The sequence below is a fragment of the Cottoperca gobio genome, chromosome 4 (genome assembly GCF_900634415.1).
Source record: "Cottoperca gobio chromosome 4, fCotGob3.1, whole genome shotgun sequence".
Lineage (NCBI taxonomy): Eukaryota > Metazoa > Chordata > Actinopteri > Perciformes > Bovichtidae > Cottoperca > Cottoperca gobio.
Window position 1 is genome coordinate 23195383 of NC_041358.1, and position 22500 is coordinate 23217882.

At 42.1% G+C, this 22500-nt stretch overlaps 1 protein-coding gene across 2 annotated transcripts in view; it reads right to left on the reverse strand.

The window, feature by feature from the left end:
* polrmt (polymerase (RNA) mitochondrial (DNA directed)) overlaps positions 1 to 22500 on the reverse strand; it is a 50673-nt gene that overhangs the window by 18841 nt on the left and 9332 nt on the right. For both annotated transcript variants that reach the window (XR_003832189.1, XM_029430395.1), the window contains exons 6-16: positions 20687 to 20836; positions 18257 to 18424; positions 17667 to 17837; positions 16359 to 16598; positions 14015 to 14800; positions 13666 to 13788; positions 12322 to 12444; positions 11166 to 11345; positions 9988 to 10074; positions 8102 to 8215; positions 1052 to 1104 (exon numbers count right to left, since the gene is read on the reverse strand). Coding sequence is in view for 1 of the 2 variants with exons in the window: in XM_029430395.1 (XP_029286255.1) it covers positions 1052 to 1104; positions 8102 to 8215; positions 9988 to 10074; positions 11166 to 11345; positions 12322 to 12444; positions 13666 to 13788; positions 14015 to 14800; positions 16359 to 16598; positions 17667 to 17837; positions 18257 to 18424; positions 20687 to 20836 (2195 nt within the window). In the remaining variant the exon portion in view is untranslated. The remainder of the gene's footprint in view (positions 1 to 1051; positions 1105 to 8101; positions 8216 to 9987; positions 10075 to 11165; positions 11346 to 12321; positions 12445 to 13665; positions 13789 to 14014; positions 14801 to 16358; positions 16599 to 17666; positions 17838 to 18256; positions 18425 to 20686; positions 20837 to 22500) is intronic.

Here is a 22500-nt window from a genome sequence, read left to right on the forward strand (position 1 = left end):
TCTTGTCGTCTCTTTTGAAACTCTATCTACACATTTTTTTTCATTTAAACATCCCAAACTTCCACTTATTTAGAGAATACATGATATTTCTTTAATCGCAAAAGGTCAAATATCATCTATTGAAGTGGACTGCGACTTTATTCACTTTAAATCTTCTCTGATCCATCGTCTGCCAGCAAAAGGACGAAGCTTCTCTGTCGTTTGGAGTAAAACATATGAAGTTCTACTTAACAAGCTACACATGGACATGGTAATATGTGTTAATGTGCCTCTCCTCTGCCACCGCAGTATATACTATGATAACTATTGAGTCACACATAGTTAAATAATAACACACGTACTTCTCATTATGAAATCATTTGGATTCTATTTCTGATGTGTTTCACAAAAGCTTGTTCTTGCAGAATCTCTCTTCTAGTCCTGTAAGTGTATTTTGACATTTGTAAAAATGATTTTTTGTTGTATATTTTATCTATAAATGAAGCATCTAGACAAAAAGAGTTTGAACTACTATTTTCAATAACTTCTGTGAGCGAAGACCCATTTCAACTTCTTCCATCTGAAACTGTTAAGAGTTGAATTATGCTTTCAAAAGGTGCTTCCAAAGACTTTCCTACTTTATGACAAATGCAAAGTTACATCCGAGCAGGCAATTAGTGGAAATATCCACTGGAGACGGAGCTTTTGTGCAGCTGAAGTTCTTCAAAATGTGAGCTAATTGCCTCCAGAGAGCTCCACTCTCTGCTTTCATTCACCTCTAAAAGCTAAACTGCGATGTGTCAAGCAGTCGGAAGCTACGTTTTTTTGAAAACTTATGAATTATGAAAAAAAAGCAACTCACAAAAAAAAAGGCCAAAGCCAAAAATACACAATTTCTCTCGTCAGCTGTTCTCCGTCTTTATTCCAGGTCACTAATCTGACACTTCTGCACAAAATGTCAACGAGCATCGTGAGAGAATAAAGCGGTGACTTTGCATCTGCTGTGGGTCAGATTCAGTACGAGTGTGTGGATGAACGGACAGAAACAGATGTCGGTTGCAGGAAGACTTACTGCTTGATGTCATGGCTGATCTGGAGGTGGATATGTTGTAAGGTGTTCTTCAACTGGAGAGGCAAACACAACAAAAGGGGTTAATAATCTCCGGCTCACTGATTTTGTCATTTAAGGTCAAAGAGTCTTAACAAGATCCCAAATTATTCTAAAATAACAAATATTTCAGGTTGAAGGAAACGTCTAAATACTTTGTAATGCATCCATTTGAGAAGGCTAGATCAAACTTTTTATATTTTACAGAAATTAAGAGAACAATTTTAAGAAAATGTCAATCAAAAGGCCTTTAACTGTGAATTATATAAAAATCTAAATCCCCCAAAATATTCAATTTGCTATCACATACATACGACAAAGAAAATAAAGTAAACCACATTGGAGAAGCTGGAAGCAATTAATGTCTGACATATTTGCTTAAAAATGACTAATCGTTGAAGCACATACGATCATATAGTGTGGAAACCTATTTCTCCCTTTAAGGCAAACGTCAGATATCAAGAGCTCAAGATAAAACAAAGAAAGTTCAGAGGATGAATACGTGACAAGAAAACATCCAACTTTATTAGCACAATGAGCTAAACACAAATGATAAAACATTTTAGGCTGTAGGTATGGTATGTGTCAACGTCCTGCAACACTGACTGAAACCAAAACCCCAGCAAATACAGTTTGTATGGTTTTCATATAGTTTACAATTTTAAATGATCTCTAACTGTGTTGCATCCTAACCCCCGACATCTTGTTTCAAGAGTAATGACGTCGTATTAAAAAAGGAAGTAGACGCTGTTTCTTGGGGCCATGAAGCGGCTCTTTTAGAGTTTCACCTATTCTAAGCCTACATGCACACATTGGGCATCTTTATGCAAACATATGCATCACACAGGAGCACGGCCGGACGGAGAGGTAGTTCAAGGTGATGCACTTTCCCCCACACACAGGAAAGAGATTGAAAAGAGAGAAAGTGAAAGAAAGAAGAGGGGAAATCAAGAAGAAGAGGTAAAACATATTTACATTATTGCCAAAGTATTAAGAGTATGCCACAAAATGACAAAAGGTAGGTGATAATAGTATAGGAATACTAGTATACTGGTGTAGGACTAGTATCAATACGACAATAATGACAAACCATCCGAGGAAAATATGAACACAGCGAGATATTTGCCAGTCTTTGCAAACTGAGAGGGCATAAAACCTCCTTTTGATCTCAGCTGTTTTCTTAATTCCACTTTTTTTTTTTTTAACTCTAAGACCAACACCAAAGCCTTCAGTTCCCAGTGGAGGGAAGACTTAGTGCTCTAATCTCTCGAGCCTTGAGGGTCCATCCAGTCTGCCGTGCCAAGGCATCTGTGGCAGGGCAGTGTGTTCCTGACCCTTTGGAAACAAGCCGGGACGGGAACGACGGGGCGACTATCAGGAACCAGATATAACCGGCAACAGGCAGCCAACCGCTCGTCCATGTGAGCATGAGCGTGTTTACTTGCATTCAGCACACACTAATGTCTCAGTGTCTCTTCGTTTGTCGCTCTGCCTCAACTCATTTTTCACAGATGGAAAGCCGCTTCGACACGGACACACTTTTCCATTTCAATTCAATGACATTCAGAACGTTGCAATGATTTAGATCTATCTGTACTCTGAATAATCAAACAGCTCATCATTAGACATAAGTACTATTAGTTACTGATCAGAGCAAAATGTACTCACAATACTATGAATGAATAGAAAATGTGTTTGAGTTTGTTTGTTCCCAATTATTATCGGGCTCTCATGAGGATACATTTGCATTCATTTCCTTGTTTTTAGGTCAAATAAATTGAATTGCATCATAAAAACAGGCAAAATAAGGAAACACATTCATTCATATTGGGCAGCATGGCGGCTCAGACATTACACCTTTCACTGGCTGTAAACTGAATGTGTTGTTGGGTGGGGTCTTTGAATTTGACTCCTTTAATGCCCGTAATACAAACAACTCCTGCGATCATGACCACTGCCGTTCCGACACCCTTAGGAGTCTTTAATAACTCTGCGTTTGGTGCTAATATTCAGCTATTTGTTCTCGCTTGCTTCTCTGTGGGATGAACACTGAGGAATCACAGACCCTTTGAAGTGCACATCCCTTTCGCAATTTCAACTATTCCCCATTCTGCTTCTTGCTCTTTCCGAGTCTATAATGACCTCCTGGAAAGCTGGAAACCAGACATTTTGAGAAGGATGCTCTCCTGAGGGCTGTAACAGTTCGGAGAGGAGTGCAATATCTTGTGGACCCGGATGCACCTCAGAGCAGAATGACATGGTGCTGTGTCAATGATTGGGTATTTATTATTAGTTCGCATCAACAAAAGGTTGGTGAGTTGGAAATTGGGACATCAAGACCCTTTTTTCCACGCATTCAATCCTGATCAAAACAAACATTAAGTCAAAAACCATAGTGCTTTCTTGAAATTAGTCAACTGGCATATTGAGTGTGTGCACTCACTGAACATTTGTTTGCGATATTACATCCATTAGGATATATGATAAATGTCTGTTTGTGCCAAATTCAAGGGAAAACTTCGATCTGTTGGCAGCGCCAGTGGAAAACTCAGAGGACCATTACCGTCAGTAGGATTCAATCTCTGGGGACCATGAAGACCTGAACCAAACATTGAAATCCATCCAATAGCTGTTTAGATGTTTCCCTAACAACCAAAAATCGCAAAGCCCCATGACGGTGCTGGAGGAGAAGTCAGGGGATCAGTGTGATTCATCCACTGGGAACCATGAATGCATTCATTCAATAGACAGATGGTGGACCAACCAACAGACCGACCCACATTTCCATCCTTAAGCCGCTAGCTGTATGGAAATAGTATTAGAATACAAATACTAATCTAATAATCAACAATAATTATTTAGTTTTCTCGGGTGCATTAAGATGTTACACTTATATTTTCAACATCATCTACTTTTCAGAGCAGTAAACAAGGTGGAGGAGGTGCTCTGTTGATAATGAAATGCATAATTCCAGCCCTATTAATTAATATTTCTATATAACAGCCTCAAATCCTGAAATTATTACGAGATATCAGTTGTGCGTTGTGTTCCAGGGGAATGCGTGAAGGTCGCAGTGTGATGAATGACAGAATCACACAATTATCCAAAAAATGTTTTTTTACAATAGAAGCGTTGTTGGAAAAAACCCATTAGTTTCTGCCATGGCTGCTATCTCATCCATCATTGCCCTAGGAGGACTTGAGTAAGGGGGGAGGGGGGGGTCTGTCCATCATCCCCCTCTTCACATTCCCTCTTCATGAGTTAATGGGTAGGTTAGGACGAGGGAAAGGAGAACGCAACAAGGTGTTGGGGTAAAAGAGATGGACTGCCATGCTGTAAATGAGGTCACTACCCCACACTTAGCCCCTGTTCATTATAATGCATACGGGCATGATTTGTGTCAAACCCTGAGGCTGTGGTGAAGGAGACCTTGGATAATCCTGCTGCACGTCTGTGGGGAATAGGCTCCTGCAGACTAAATCATATGAGAGTCACAGCACAGATGGTCATGGATACAACAGCCATCACTAACCACATAAAGGCCACGCTGCCAAGAGGGGAATCCCCATACATCACACAGTGGTTAATAACACACGTCTCATCCATTCAAGCGGAAGCAGTTCTGCGTTACACCTCAGTTCTCTGCTGTTCCACGTCACCTGGTCCACTCCCTCGCCTTCTACCCCTGAAGACAGCTGCAGACTCATTGTCACACACACCACTGAGTCTCGCCACACCTCCACTGACCTTTTCCAGACATCCTTTCTACCAAACTTTATTTTACTTCCACTCGGGGTTGTCCTTGAAAACTCAAACTGCATTCATTAGTTCTCCCCAAAATGCCACAAGATTTGGCAAGATCGACGAAACACCAAGGGAACGGCTCGCTTTTGTTACGAGACAAAAGAAGGAGGAATGGAGGGCACCGTGCGACATTTATAGAAACGTAGTTCCCCAGAATAAGAAAAGCAGATTGACGGATTGTACAGCCCCCAAAGAATGTTCCCAAATCTTGCTTTTACTCAAAGGAACGGCTGACAGACACAACATATCATCTATTCAACAAAGAGACGCAAAACTACCACAGAAACTCAAATTGACCAATCAGCAACTACAACCAGATGCAAAACGACCACAGTGAGACACAACATGACCAACAAATGTGTCTCTTTTGGTTTGGGTATCTTGCCCCTCTGTAGGGCTTATACCACAAGTTAATATTGCTTACAGTGGACTATTTTTATATTGCTATTTGAACTGTACTAAAAAGAAAAAAGTGCACAATGCTTCACTATCCAGGGAAATCACCAATTACCACCAAAAGAAACTAAACCTCTGTGAATCTTTCCTCATAGAGGACATTAGCTCACTGAGCTGAGTCACGCTGTAAATTCTCAAATCCAGCCAATCCAGCTGACTCCCGTGTGTCGCCATCCCCTGAGAGGGAGATTTCACTGTAACCTTGCCTGGGAGGGGAAAATGAAAAACAAACAAGAAATCTGAGCCAGAGTGACCTCTGATCCGATTAGCATCTCCCAATCCCGTTAAGCAGCCTCCCTGATGTATGTTCAGCTACTCCATCCTACTCTAATTTCCTCACCTCCCATCAGCTATGGAACATACTCGACTGCACTGGTCAGCATTTCTACTCACCTCCGTACGCACAGTGAAAAGAACCAACACTGCAGAGATACACAAACATGCAACAACACACTCCCTTGTGATGCAATTGTAGCTACTTTCTCTCCACTTATTGGTTTTCTTTCTGTGCATCACACTTCACCTTCCTGTTCTATCAAGAGTCTAATTACTAATGACCCCCCCAGAAACACTGTGGCCTTGGATTGAAGAGGCAGAGAGGAGACTGGGAGATTGCATTTAATCCAGCCGTGCACGGAACAGGTGACCTTTGTGTGCAAGTTTAATTTTCGGTGTGCAATGATGCAACTGGATTAGAGAATTATTGCAGGGGATGAGAAAAAAAAGTTATCTGTGAAATGTAAGCTAAAAACCTCATTCGTCCGTGAAGTCGTCGCCGCATTTATTAAATCATCTTTAGGACTTGAAAAAACACAGAGGCTAATCAGCTTCCTTGTCCCTGTTGGACATTAAAAGACGCAGATCAAATCAAAAGGAACGCGGCTTACTACGTCGACAGAGAGAGATGCACCCTCAGGCGACCCACCATCTGTCACCCTCGCTCTCTTGCACCTTCTCATGAGGTGTCACTCCCCCTCTAAGCCAACCTTCTGCTTGATGTCATACTAAAAGAGCAGGCGGCATGTCGGGTCAGCGTACGAGCTAGCTGTCTGCCTGTGCTTGGCAATCGCTATGTGTCTGTCTCTTCCTTTCACTTAGTTAATGGGCTTAAGGATACAGAGGTCAAAATGGATTTTATATAATCACAGTCATACGGAGGCTTTTTCTTTCCCAACACACACACGCACACACACGCACGTTATCTGCTGGTACACAGACGTGTTATCTACTTAAGACGTGCTACTGTCAGGAATTCAGACAAATCCAGTGACGTTGTTGAGTTCCATTAAAGTTGGGCCACTCACAGCCATCACAATACACCATCAGCTGGAGCCCTCCACCCGCAAAGCATCCAGGACTGAAGCATTCATGACAGGTTGGCTGTCTTGCATACGAGAAGATTGGAACAATAATTACTTTAGGAGACTGAGGAAGAGGAATAAAGAGGTGGAGGGGGGGGGGGGGGAGTGAACTAAAAAAGCAAACACAAAAATAAGATGTGAATCATTTGGGGTTTTACCTCATGGATAGTTTGAGGCCAACACAAAGGGTTGTGCACACACGGTATATTTCACAAGCTCACTTTTTGCTTTGATATATTAGTCTGGGACAGAAATGCACTGAGCCCTGGCAGGCTGCCAGTCTACCAAAGAGCTACAACCAGAGGAGTCATCATTTTCTTCCAGATATAATCCCGAGCAGCCCCAGTGAGTGTGGAGTGCGTCCAGTTATGTTTAAGGTTGTGCTGAGAAGAGCACTTGTCAATTATCTCTCTGTTGACAAAAAGGGGCTGATCAAAAATGCTTGCAAAGTAGTTTTGTCCCCTGCACGTTGGCAGTACCGCACGTTCAAGCTAAATGAGTATTGAGCCTGGCCAGACCACAATGAGTGGAGCTAAACACGGTGGTCCGGCTGTGTGAGGACGACAACTTGCTCTCAGTGGATTAAAAACAAAAAATCAGCCTCATCAGAAAATCCATCAAAGCCCAATGATATCTAATGAAAGTGATGAGCCGAAGCATCTCACTGCCTCGTGGAAATATTGGAACAAAAAGACAATGAGGGGTCAAGTCTGACACATATCTCAACAGCACTAAGCTGGTACGTACAGGGGACTCCATCATTGGTCAGTGTGTCAACAGAGGAGTGCCGTGCGTACTTGTACTAATGCGAGTCAAAGATTTATACAGTGTGTGCTATGAAAAGGTCAGTTGTGTGAGTATTGAGGATGGTGTGAATGGTGAGACTAAGAGTGAAGAAGAACAAGGGGGAACTTCAGAAAGGATCTAAAAATACAGAGAAAAGAAAACAGGCCTGTAATTGGCTAAGCGGTCTACCATCATACGGTGTATGAAACCATGGTGGACACATGAAGAGTGGGTGTGGCGCTGAGCATCAAGAGTGTTCAGGGTCAACACATGACATGTCTTGACGTGTGACTTTGTTACCCAGCATCTCACCTGTTGCACTAGTAATTGCTTTTGGAATCTTTTCTTTATCATTGTTATTGATCTTGCATTACAGAACCTTTTTCTTACTATTTTCTAGTATGCTATTATTGGTTTTCTATGTAATGTTTCCACCTTTTTGAAAATAAAAATGACAAACGATAGAAAGAAAGAAAGAAAACAGGTCAGCCCCGCTACACCGGCCTCTAATACCGACTGTACACACGCAGCTACAGGAATAGCACGTGTGTGTGACTTCACTGAGACTAGTGGAGAACCCCTTCTCTTGCCTTAGGATGAGACTCACCACTTTGATGCGTGTGCGGTGGTAGGGCTGAATCACGGGTAAACCCAGGGGTGTCACCCACTCCACAGTGTGGCCAGACTTGGAGATGAGCCTGGCGCTCTCCGTCAGCCAATCCTGCAACACATGAACGCCAGCAGAGGTAAATCGAGGGCACACACTGGATTTGAGGAGCATACTCGGAAAACATTCAAAGCGCGTCAGCAATCAAGAGTGTGAGTACGCCTATCTGTTGTGTATGTGGACAACAAAGCAATCGAGTTCAAATCAGTGAGTCTGGACAGTCGGGTGGCAGATGTAATGAACCAGGCAGCAAATGAAATAAAAAAAAGGACACTATGGTGCATTTGGAACGACAAACAGAAAACAGGAACTTTCTCTTCACAGTATCAGCAGATGCACAAAATGTTCGGCTGTTCTACTTCCTGGAGCAGCAAACGATTGTTGCAAACTTGCCGAGGGACACGTGAGCAGTTGTTGCTTGACTCTAAAAATTAAAAGTGAAAAATGTTCACAGATCATCTCCAAGAATAGAAGCCAAAAGTACCTCCTCACACATCCCGGCACACGGAGAGCTGTAGGAAAGATATATTTGTCCTAACAACTCGAGATAGCAGTCTGGCCCAAAGTTGCTCATTAATCATCACCTCTCTTCTTGTATTCCCGGGTACATTGAAATGAAGGTAGCATGTAGGTATAGCAATGGGAGTGAGAGATTAGATAGTGAGGCAGCTGGAGAGATTGACTGATAAATCAAGAGAGGCAGAGAGAGAGAGAGAGAGAGAGGGGAGAGTGGACAGGCACAGTTTAAAGAGAATGAGCAGCTGTGTTGAGAGAATGAAAGAAAAAAATGTACAGAGATCGTAGGAGAGGTCAGGGATGACAGCGCCGGGGATTGATCAGCTACCTCTCCCTCACTCATACTTCAACTCACTGCTGAAAAACGAGAGGATGTGACCTATTTAAAAGCAACAGGTGCACACACACACACACACACACACACACCAAGGTATGATGGGAAAGGGGATTTTCTTTATCTCAGACTGGGCCATCCCCACACATTCCCCAAAGGACACAAACACCAGCCGTGGGTGGATTGCAGAAATAGACTTAGACTCCTTTCAGCCTGTGGAGATAATATACAATGCTCCACCAGATGCACGTCTCTCAATCTATAAATGGAATCTACGTGATGAATGGGTGCCGCTTTCAGGGGAATAGTGAAGTAAACTAGTAGTAAATAAAATATCATCCTATATGGAATAGAGGGTCAGTAGTCAGAAACTGGAGCAGCCTTTTATTAAGTCTTTCCTAAGAAGTTCCCTCGGGGGGAAAAACTTTATTTTATATGAATCACAAGGAAAACAGGGATTAAATTCTGTTATTTAAGTTTTCTTTATAAAAGTTAGTTAGCAATGCTGGTTTATACACAGCAAATGATTTCCAGACACATTTCTAAACCCAATTCAATATCCTTATTGGAAACATTATTCGTCATATATGTTGAACTGTGTGTTTGTTTGTTGACATATTTTACAATGCTGCATGTGTAGCTCATCTGCTCAGCACTCTGTAGGTTACACACTCACTTGATTGTAATTCATTGAGTGTAAGTCGACTCTAGTTTCCCCATAATAGGTACTTAATTACAGCGTCCTAACTAGAGAACTTCCTATAGAAGTATTAGGAAATGACAAAGGCCTAAAATAAAGTGACCAAACTGGATGTTTCTTTGTACCAGAGGGTTTACTGCATGTGTGTATAATATTTGTACTGAATGTCAGCCCTGTTTTGCAATTAGTAAGACACAAGTGTGAGTTTGCATTTGTGGACAATTGTTAGAGGACACATTGTGTGTATTTGACTTTACGCAGGTGTAATGCGCCCACCTGGATCTCTCTGGTCCCTGTAAACATCTCCTTTAGGCCATTGAACACCAGACGCACCAGGTAGTGAGATGCTTCCCATACATGGTCCTGGAAAAAACAACAATGCTCCATTATGATTTTGTATTTTTCACACACACACACACACACACACACACACACACACACACACACACACACACACACACACACACACACACACACACACACACACACACACACACACACACACACACACACACACACACACACTTTTCGCTCCACAGCATTTCTCATTAAAACAAACTATAGATAGTTTTTAAGATTAGCTTTTTAATGTATAATGCAAATATGTGATAAAAGTTGCAGCACTATATGAGCATGATGTGTTTTCTTATATCATCACAGTGATATGATCTCCCCCCCCCCCCCCCCCCCCCCGCCATCCTGTAATCACTCACATTTACGCTTCCCCCCTAATTCTGTGTTTAACCAATCAGGGACATTATGCAGGAGTCATTTAGCTCGATCCCTCTGGCTGTGAGACGGTAGATACACTGACAGCGGGGTAAATGCCGATTCCATATACGCAGACAAAGAGATTAACTCCAACTATTGTAAGGAACCATATAAATAATAAGCACGACGGAGCTGTGAGAAGATTAAATGCTTCCATTCTCCTGCCGTGGTGTCATTTGACAGAATGTGTGTGTGTGTGCCAGTCAAAAAGCCATTTATGTCCAACGAAATGGAAATGCAGTGGTTCCGAACTAAGAATAGATTCATAATGACTGTGCACAGGATATCAACTATATCTATTCGCTGCATTACACTCCTGGCCTCCCTGATACAACCAGGCGATATCTTATTCCACTGCAATAACCCATAAATTAACTGGAGAAATTAGCTTCTGTCCTTGCTCCAAACCGCTCACTTGGAGACAGTGTGCTGGGGTCAAATGTCAAGGTCAAAGCGACTGAAACCCCTTTGGGTGGACAATTAAATGCATATGATAAATGCCTTCAGGGCCATGCAGGAGACAATGGAGCAATAATATTAGAGAAGGATGGACCTCAGACTGGAAAAGTGTATCTGGGCTCAAAGTGTCTGAATTTGTAGCGCTTTGCTAAAATGCCACTCCGTCATTCCCCACTGGTACAAGGCACGGCGAGGGAATCCTACATCCACCACCACACCCATACCTTGGGGAACTCATCGATCTCCTTCAGTCTCTTCTCTATCTGGAGGCGTCCCCCGTAGCGCGTGACCCCGTACACCACAGTCATCACGGTCTGCTTGACCACCTTCCTGCTGATGAAGCCGTCTAGCACCATGGCGATCTTCAAACCGTTCTTTGCATCCCGCAGTCGGAACTCCTCCACCTAAAACACACGGACACGCGATCTTCAAAATAATCCCTTTCAAAATATTTCCCATCAGGGTTAGTATGAGCTTGTTATTGTAAACGAAGACAACTTAAATGTGTATCACGATATCTCGATGGATGATTTCATCACCATAGGGTTCCATTTAAAGATGATAAATCATCATATTGAAAAAAACTAAAAGGTTACGCCATCAAATGTCTATTGTTGTGTGACTAAAATAAAATAATATTCTCAGAGTTTAGAAGCTGTAGAAGCTTGAACCAGGAAATGTTTGGCAGACTTGACCTAAAAAAGACTTTTGATCAACTAATGGAGTAATCAACTTATTGTTTCAGCTCTACTAGATTTAACACAGTCTACAATAACATGACTGTTGCCACAGTTACCTATTGTGCAGCCTATCGATACGAGTTAACACGATTTATTCATCCAGGTTGGCTGGCTGGTTCACAAGCCTGATATGATCTACAGTATCATCTTACAATAACTCAATGCCCAGAGGTAAAAATACAGAGAGATCGTATCCTGCAAGGAGCTGCTCTCCACTTTCAGTCAGTCCCCCAACGACAGTCGCTGCCCTTGATGCAGCCGGCGACACTCTGCTCCCCGACTCCTGTACTGAAATGTCAGTACATAACAATTAGCTTCAAATTGTTTCTGCTTAAAAACATGCAGGTTCACAGCGAGCCGGGGTCTTTGATAGCATCGTGTGAGCACTTACCCCTTGAGCTTTGGGCTATGAGAGTCTACTCTCACTGCAGCCATGAGAAACTAAGCACTTTTAAACACAAGACCTGAATTGAGAAACTTGAAATATATTCTCAATGCCTAATCTGTCACTCACTATGGGATGTAGTGAGTCATCTGAACATTAACAGCTGAGCCACAGCAACGTGCCTTGCGACTGAACCACGATTCAGTTGCGTTTGTGCAGAACAATGCAAACCAAAAACAGCCCACTGGTGCTGACCTGCTGTGCTACTCCGCTGTACACGTCCTGGGGCACGTCACAGGGCATGAGGTTGACTGATGTGGCACCAATAACATCTCTGCCTAGAGCAGCGTAGTGCTGGAGACCATTACAGGAACCGTCCTGGAGGAGAAAAGGAGAGGAAAGATTAAAGCGATGATGCGGAGGAGGAGGAGGAGGAGGAGGAGGAGGAGAGACAGAAGAAATGATCAGCACACAGAAAAGGTTACAGGTAAACAGAACATGTGAATTAAAGAATGTGGAAGTTAAAGAAGAACAAACTAACTGAAGAGAAGATGATGAAACACACACTCAAACCTTCTATTAGCATCTTAAATTAACTGCATCATTGAAAGCAACATCTGGACAAGATGTGGCATCAGACTCGGGGTGACACAATTAACTGATGATCAATTATTCGTCAGTTAAATTAAAAGTAATTGGTCAATTTTATTTATTTAAATTGTATTTCTCAGTGTTTGACTGTTAAATGAGATTAACCTCTGTGTACCTGCAAGTTCCCCATGTTCAGCCCGAACATAATAATAACGCCTAACATAAATATTGCAGTGAAGTTAACCAGGTCCATCCAGCTGCACAAATAATCTCTCATTTTATTTCCATCCAAATGACCTCTGACCTGAAAGCCTCTGCTTTGCCGGTAACTGCAATTAAACGTCTCTCACACAAGTTTCTCCTTTTGGCTACTTAGATCCCTTCCTTTATTTATTTATTATTTAACTTAGTACTAATTAGTTACATATATTCGTCCCTGAGCCGGTTGAGTGAAAAACCTTTTTAAAACAGCTGCGAGGAGGCGGTGCTAAATACGTTTAGCCTTATTGATTACTCTGTATATTTTCTTCCAATGCTTGTTCTCTGGTTTGTCACTGGATTCCTGACATAAGGCTGCACAGGAAGTGGGCTTTATAGTAAATATACATCCAGAACTGGCAGTGTTCAGGAGGATCTGTCTGTTGCTTTGTCAGCGCAGCGTATCTGAAGCTGCTCGGGAAGATTAGCGACAGGTTTATGACAGATAACAGAAATGGCCCCCCCGACGGCTGGGGAGGTCTTGCCTTGTTAGCTTTTATGTGCCTTCTAAAACGGCCCTATAAAAGCATGACTGAATGGCCCTAAAGATAATCTGTTTTAATCATTTTATATATATTTGTTTTAAATCTGTTTCACCCAAATGATGAATAATGAACCTATTTTTACATTTCGGGTTTGCAGTTGAATGTCTTATTCAATAACACATTAATAGGAGATCAAAGGTGTGATTCAAGCCGCTGTGCAACTCTGTAAACAGATAAGTGATTCTTTCAAGTGCTTCACGGTTACCTGGTGAACGGGAAAATGAGAGATGAACAGCGTTGGATCGGGAGATCTCACAGCTTTGGCTAACTCCATGCAGCAGCCCAGAGCCTGCCAGGGCTCATCTGCACTCATCCACCACTTCTTCCCCTGACAAAGACAAAACACACGGCACATTATCCTCCACACATGATCACCACCAATTCTGTCACCGTTTAAACTGACGCCAGTGAGAGAGAAAGGGATATGCTATAATCTGCATATTACAGACATTTAAAATAGTAGCCGTATCTCAATTCCTGCTAAATGTAATAGTGTAATAGGTGTTTTAAAAATGTGGGACTATGAATGTATGGTTGCATAATGACAAACTGACATCTAGGGGGTTGTCGGCAGAGTCCAGTATGTCCTCCATGATAGTGTTGGCGTACTCCAGCCGTCCGTCTAGTGAGCTCCTCTTCTTCAGTCCGGTCAGATTGACTAAGTGGATCTTTAGCCAGTCCAGTCCCTTCGGACCGAGGGGCTTCCCCTCTGCAAACAAAAGCAGAGCCCGTGTGACATCACTTCCAAGGTGATTAAAGTACGGAGGACAGGGGTAGGTACGTCCCCGGAAGTCCATGTTGTGAGGGAACCAGAAGTGCTTATCCCGCATGTGGTTGGCGATGGAGAGTTTGTATAGAGCGTCCATACGCAGGCTGTGCATCTCATTGCATTTCTTCCTGGCATTAATCACCTCCCTCTTCATGTGGGCTTTCTCAGAAGAAGTATAAGTGGGATCTTGGGCATTGAAGTGGGGTATTTTGGGGGCCTCTGATAGTGGAGGAGGGATATCTAGCTTATAACTACCCCGGTCATTGAAGATGGAGATGATAATATCCAACAAAGGTTTGTTGATACTCCAGGCACAGTTGCCCAGCAGGTTGAGAGAGTCCAGGACAGCATGGATGTTCTGGCAGTTCTCCAACAGCACCTCGTGTTGTGTGGCTCCATCCACTGAGCGCATCAGCTTGGTAGGGGTCAGCAGGTAGGCTCCAAACTTGACAGAAGTCCAGGGCAGAGGAGGGCACAGCATTGGCATCACATAGGAGTCAAAGGTCAACTTGCTCTCCATAGCCTCCTGCTGCATCTGACTCAGGATGGGGTGAGGTTTGATGAAGCCGACCTGGAGGGTCAAACATCAGAGCGACGATTAGAAGCAGAAATGAGCAGAAGCAAACATTTAAATAGTAGTAGATGAGATAAATATGTTTCATAGCAGTTTAAATCATAAACACAATGAACAACTTCTGCACTGGGTACAGACTAATAACTACGCTAAACACAACTTCCCATTGAGATCATTCCTCCATTCATACAACACCAGTAAATATCAGATCACTGACATCCACTAAAGACTACCATAGGAAACTGTAGCTTCACAAACCTCCCCACTAAACTGCTTTGCTTACACACTGGAGCTTCCACATTGCAGATGATCGGCTGGAACTTTCTTTTCTTTTAAGTTTGTAAAACCCTGGTCAGCAGTCAGGGCGGGGTCTTACCCAGTCAGTGTCTCTGATGTGAAATATGTTGTTCTAGTTTGTAACTCACACATAAAAGCATGTAGGACTGGACATTTTAAACCACTATAATAAAAAGGTGCAGTAACCTGACAGAAAAATAAAACACCTCAGCATTGCTTGCGTGAGTCAGACTGTCATGCTGTGCTGTAAAATCATTAGGATACTCCCCTGATGGGCTAACCTCCAAAGAGAGAAAGAGAGGGGAGGGGGAGACTAAGAGAAAAGAAAGTAGAGGAAGAAAGAGAGAGAGAGATATAGATATATATATATATATATATATATATATAAAAAGAAAAGACAAATGAGGACAAAGTGCATCAAGTCCAAAAGGTCCATAAAGCTCTCTCTGTCTCTCTCCCTCTCTCTCTCTCTCTCTCTCTCTCCCTCTCTCCCTCCCTCTCTCTCCCCCTGCCTCTCTCTCTCGGCCTCTCTCTCTCTCTGCCTCTCCCTCTCTCTCCCTCTCCCCCTGCCCCTCTCTCTCTCTCTCTCTCTCTCTCCCTCTCTCCCTCTCTCTCTCTCTCCCCCTGCCTCCCTCTCTCTGCCTCTCTCCCCCTCTCTCCCCTGACACGGTTGGCTCACCCTCCTGCAGGGTCCCGTGGCAGTGAATCAGCAAGCCAATTAAGGAGACACTAAAAAAGGGATTAGCCAGGAACCTATTCATCTTACTCGACTGTCCCCTCTGCCAATTCACACAAGGGGAGAAATGCTTTTATAACTCACACTAGGAAAGGTGGGTGCACAAGTGTACCAGGCTTCAGAGTGACAGTGAAGGTCATGTGTGTTCAGGTATTTCCTGTGTTCTTTGCGGATACTTGTTGTGCCTGGTAATTATTATTATTATTTTTAAATAACAATGTCCCAATGAATATTATAATTTCAGTTGATTGATGGTCAGCTCATTGCGTTTTCTTTTCAAATCCTTTTAAATACGTTTCTCAATGTTCCCAGAGATCCTTTTAAATATAATCCTTGACCATTTTTCCACATAAATCTCAGATGAAAGGATTTCTTTTTGGTCTGGATAATGCAAAGGAATCCTGTTATGAAGTTATCAAAGCCCCGTCTATTTGGCGAGACCATTTCAGTATAAATCGCTACCAACAGCAGGTAAGCAAACTCTCTTGATATCCCTTGGAAAGACTTGCACGTCCACTGTACCTGCCGTGTGCTGCGGAAGGTGTACATGTGGTAAAGGATGGGGATGAGCTTCTTGTGGAAAGCCGGGTTCAGGATGTCCGTATTAATTTTGAGGTTCTTGACCATCATATCCACCATGAAGGTGCCCAGCTCCAGGGATACTATGTATGGCAAGTTGACCTCTGCTCCCTGCAGCGAGGGTCCTGAACTGTGGTCCGTCACGAGCTTACACCACTGCTCTCTGGGAAGGACGTCATACTCCTGGAAGGAGAAGAACGGATGTGGGTTGTTTTTATTTCGTAAAGATTGAGCTGCAGAAAACTAAAATAATTAAATAATTCGTCAAACAGACGGTTTTTGTGATCTGATCAAAAGATAGCTTTCACATTTCAAGAAATATGATGAATCCTGTAAAAGCCTAAATAAATTTTAAAATTCTGCCAAAAACAAGAACACACAGCGAGGGAGCCTTCAGGAAGAGGATGATCCAAGAGAATAAAAACATTAGTTGGTCCTCAGACAAGTAAGTAAGAAGTTGGATTAATGATTTGTGTCATAATAACAAAGAAAAACATTAATAGGCATCATTTTAACTACAAAGGCTGCATGTAAACAAACATCTAACTAACTAACTCCTGGAGTATAATGAGCTGTTGCTCATTAAAGTCTTGATCACATTGGCTCCCCCCCCCCCCCCCCAGTGTACAAGAACCATCTGAGTCAGTGATACTGGCTGTGGTGTTGTGACTCCAAAACTTTTATACAAAGCACTAAATAAAGTGTGCTTGACATCTATTTTTAATTTACTGCAACATGAAACTTCACAACTAATATCTGAGAAATTCAGAGAAAAACCATCGAATCCTTCAGTATTGTTTCTAGGACACAAAACAAAAGCAGCTCACACGTTTTAAACAGAATGAGTTGCACATTATAATCAGAAGTGAGAGTTTTTACATGTAACTAGAGCTGAAGCAAGGCACTGCAATGTCCTTTAGTTTGGTAACGTTGCAGGCTTTACAGTGTCTGCTGTGCTTTTATTGTGGTACGAAGCAATGAGAGTCCTTCATACAGATGGACATCTACATACAAATATTTGTTTTCCTAAAATACACGTGATTATTTTCATTGTGTATGACATACACACAAATAAAGAAACACGTTTGCCTCTCACTTCTTCGTTGTGACACATTTTTTACCAAGTTGAACCATGCAAAAATAAATATCTTTCAGGTAAACTAACAGGAGATGCATTCCTAATTCCTAACAGCTAATACACATAAGAAGTAGACAAACAGGAAGACGTGTGGAGCATGGTGATCGCTCTACCTTTGTATCTTTGGCCAGCATGTCTGTGTAATTGTTGTAAATGTTGTTCAATTTGTCCACCGTCTGATTGTGTTGCTTCTGCCGCACGCAGTACTTGGTGTAGACCCTGTTGCCCAGATCCGCGGCTAAAATCTTCAGTGACTCTCCACTGGGCGGCATGTTGGTAATACACTGACGAGGAAGGACAAAGTTCACAACGTCAAAAATATTTAGGAAAATTCTTTTGATGACAGTTTTAATGAAAAAACAAAAACCAATCCTTCAGTCAGAGAGGAAACCAAAGAGAAAATGGTCTTTTCAGAATTAATATCACATCCTGTGTGTCTATGTTGGAAGCAAAGGTATCTGATCAAAGCATGAGCCTGATGCTTCTGCAGCTGTCGTCACTGTCAGACACGTGATTTGTGTTTCGTGGTTTCCCAGATTGATTATTGCAGTGTCGAGAAATCGAGCATAATGTGACATCACTGCTTCTTTTTATAATAATGTAGTAAAGTCAAGCTGTCATCAATCACATCTCTTTGACTCAAACTCTGACAAGTCTTTGTTGAATCCAGGACTTCTGGCATTTCATTGCGCGGTCGTATTACCTGTATCATGATGTCAACATACTCTCTATCCTCCAGCACACAGAGGTAGGGATAAAGGTTAGGCCTGAAGTCCTTGGAGCTGGTGTTAGCCAGGATCACCTTACTGTCCCTCAGAGCCTGGAGGAGGATCTTCTGCCAGCGTGCCCGCTGATCCGCCAGCAGCTCCCTCTGAAAGGACAAAATAACTGGAAGTCATCCTCATCTCATGACAGTGATCTGCCAGCAGGAAACAATTAAAGGATGTGTCAACTGTCAAATAAAATCCTGCACCATTGCGTTTAGTTTTATCGCAAACAGCATGTACCAAATGGAACATCATTATAAAGTGTGACGCAGTAGACGGGGCCACCTCTCACTGGACACGAGGTATTGTGAAGCATGAGTGTGCATGCTATTTGATGGTTAGGCTTGTTTGTCCCAGATAACTCCAGATGAAAGGGAGAAAACAGCCTATCATTCTGAGAGGAACACAACTGGGCCACAGACTGATTAGGACTCAAACTGGTAGTAAAAACCTATTCTACTTTCCCCGGGGTCTTGGCCTACTGGAAAGGTATGCAGAGACGTATATAATGTATCAATAATAAGTTAAATCATCATTCATCACTCACATTACAGCATATTGAAGGAATTGTTTGACATAGTTTGGAAATACTAAAGGGGAAACCTTTTCTGTGTGCCATAAAGCTGCATTCTTTTGAATGGCCAACAGGGGGCGAAAACAATCATTCAAATTGAATAGAAGTCTATGAGAAAATATCCCGACTTCTCTGATTTATTACCTCAGTTAACGTCTTCCTAATGAGTTAGATTCAAGTCTTTTTCAATACAGCATGATGTTCATTTAGTAAATTATGGTCCCATTTAGATTACAATAAAAAATAAAGCAGCTTTAGGGCGTGGCTTCCTTGTGATTGACAGCTCGTGTTTTCCGGTTTAGGTGTTTTCCGTGTTTTCGTCTTACAACTTTAACCCTTTCACAGTTTGGTTTCAGTTCATGGAGGTTAATTATAACAATTAAAAATGTATTGTTAAGCGTTCGGTTGTACCCTCTCGTGTCACTTTTGGTTACAAACCAATGGGTGCAAATGATGTTCCTAACTGTGATAAAGGTTATTTATTATTTCACAAGCAGAGACTACATCCTGTTTGTCAACATATATAAAGTCTTAACCTTCACTAAGCAACAGTGAGAAATAAAAGCCCTTAGTATATTGTAGCTTTGTTCATTATGTTTCTTTTTCATTGAACATTAGACAGCCATCTACACCAACACTGTGTTTTGCTCTCACATTGTTTACGTTGATCTAATGTGTTTTAAATGTGGGTGAAAACCTGTTACAGAACAAGCACGTGATTCAACATTATTTGCATTTTTTGGTGCACAATAATCAAAATTTTTGTTTTGCTTCTTGATTTTCACGATTGACTAAATAAAGGGAAACTTAGATTCTGTACACGGGTACACATGCAGTTGTGTTTCTGTTTGTACAAGCGCCTGTGGAGATATTGTGGCTATACACATGTTCTGTTGCACAATTGTGTTCACTCTTCAGTTGAAGAGTTTCATCCAGTCTGCCTGAAGCAGAGACACAGTCTTGATTGTGATGGAGAGGTGACTCTCGGGCCTCTCCAGAGGCTTCCATTACAATACATTACTATTCTGCCCTGCCTGTCTGTAAATGCTTCCTGACCACCAGGGACCATCAGCCTCCTCCCTTCCCACATAGCCCATCTGCAGAGGCAGACGAGCCAGGCTGGACTGTAAATGCCAGAGTTGGGTAAAAAAAAATAAAAAAAAACGGGCACACCACAGGAATATGATGTTTCTTCCTCTAACCTGTCAGAACTAAATGCATATTATTTAAAAGTTTATAATTAGAGTAAAATATGAACCCTATTCCTAGCAGACAATGAGTGCCATTTGATATAATAAATAAATGTAAATACATCATGTTACAGAAATGGTGTATAGTATAATCACTCCAAACAGACGAGACAACAGCCAAGATAAACACGCCCTCTACGTCGGTATTGTGAGACAGCATGTTGGATTTAGCAGAAATTCTACAGGATTACAGTTTTTAAAAAAAGAGACAAAATTACAGCACAAAACAACAAGATGTTTTCCAGCACAAGAAAAGTGCAGGAAGCAACAAGGTTTATGAGAAATCATAACACTATTGTAGATAATTATTCCAGCTAGTCTGTTAGATTGATCCGACACTAATATATTGAAACACCTTATGTTGTACCTCGAGTATATTTTAGGTTTGTTATAGATGTTTAACATAGATATTAACTCCATAACACACTATTTTTAAAACTATTTGCAGATTTTCAGCATCACATAACTATAAATCCAAATTTCTAGGAGTCTAGGAGAAAATGTGATGAAGACGAGGAGAGGCAACAGGTGGGTTTGTTTACCATTTTGGCCATGTGTTCAGTGATGGGCTTGGCCGCCTCCACAGAGTCGATGGTGATGGTGCATTCCTTTTCCATGTTGAGCTGTTGTTTGAAACGCTCCTGAAGCTCCTCCTGAGTGAAGTCCAGTTTGGGGTAATGGTGGTCCGACCTCTGAAAACACACAGATGCACAAAACGGTGAGAGAGAGAGAAATAATGACCGCTTCCTACTGTATGACATTAAGAGACTTTATGGCCTTGTTCTTAAACTCTAGAGGGAGAAACATTGAAAGGTTCTGACCTTCACTTTAAGCACCTCTAACCTTCCTACCTCTTGATTGCTGCTCTGTTCAGGCCGGTGAGCAGAGGCCAAGTCTCAAAGGCATCTTAGCCCGCAGCTAAGAGAGAGTTGAACCTCGTTTCAAGCTCACAAGTTGTCTTAGCGTTGCTAGAGAGCAAACAAAGACTTTATTCTTCAAGCTTCTACTGAACATTTAAAGAGCAGGTTAGCACTGTAGTTCGGATGGTGATTGGAAATACATCCAGCAAACAAAGTGGTCCACTAACGCTAATGTTGATCATAAATAGCCTGAACTTAATTGCTGAACGTAGGCTCAGTAAATTAACCCCTTACGATCAAAACGCCTTCCTAAGAGAGCCCTAATACTCTGCTCTTTACATCCCACCAGCTCAACGTGGTTTGCACGGACAAGGGAAACAACAGACTTGTCAGACATTTCCACAAATGTGCTTTAAAAGTCAATTACTGTGTAAAGAGGCAGCGACCTTGTCGAGGCGGTAAAACTACACTGTTTTGACCGGCGGACTGACGAGTGAACAAATGACTTTTAGTGTTGTGAGCTGAGCAAAACTAAATGTGATGAAATTGGCATAGAGGCCACTTTCCAGATGAAAATAGTAACCAAATACCATACATTCTCTGATGACAAGCTGAAACTAGATCAAACTGCATTTTGCACGAGCATCAGCCTAATCAAAATTCCATTTCACAACAACAAACAATATTCTAATTAGATTGTGTGTCTGCTGCTAACAGTGATTCAAAATCCTCCGGAGACCATCCAGTCTGCTCCTCTGTTATCTAGTGGACCAGTTATTTGGACAGCCTTTTACTCATTAAACCAACCTGCCAGAAAGTCACAGTCATACTCAGATAACCAGCCTTACGAATGCCATCGGAGGCGAGTAATGGAGCGGTCACATTCTGTTTCACATTGCACTAAGTGGCCTAGTTTCACTTACACTCTTATGATAAAAATACATGACCTGCTGATTACACACAGAGGCCACGGCAATAATGTGAAGTTGACAAAGAATATATAAATATGTCCCTCCAGATGAAGTGAAAATGGCGAAAGGATTGAGGCAAAAAAAAAATACTGCGATTAACAAAAAAAAAAGCTGTTAATGAATCCTGTGAGAATCAAAAGTGGAAGAGAGGTGGGAGGAGGAAGGAGAGGTGGAGAGGAGGAGAGGCAAGGAAAGCAGAAGGAGCCATTAGAAAGCAGAGTTGGCTCCCTATAAATAGGCCAGTGCCTGTCTGGCTGTGAAGGGGTGACAATCAAATCTCTCGTAGTCATGCTGGAGCCTTCTGACAGCTTTCCAAGCTCTCTGGTGCTTCGACTCTCAAAACATACACGACACTCAGCCTGGAGAAAGACGTGTATTTATAGTGTACATTATCAATCTTTAACATAAAGCCCCATGCTGGTCTCTTAATAAATGTAACTCTTTTTCTGTTATGCTTCTGGATTGAAAATCCTTTCTTAATGACATGCGTGTCATCAAACCGCTCATCTTTTTTTAAAGAAACAC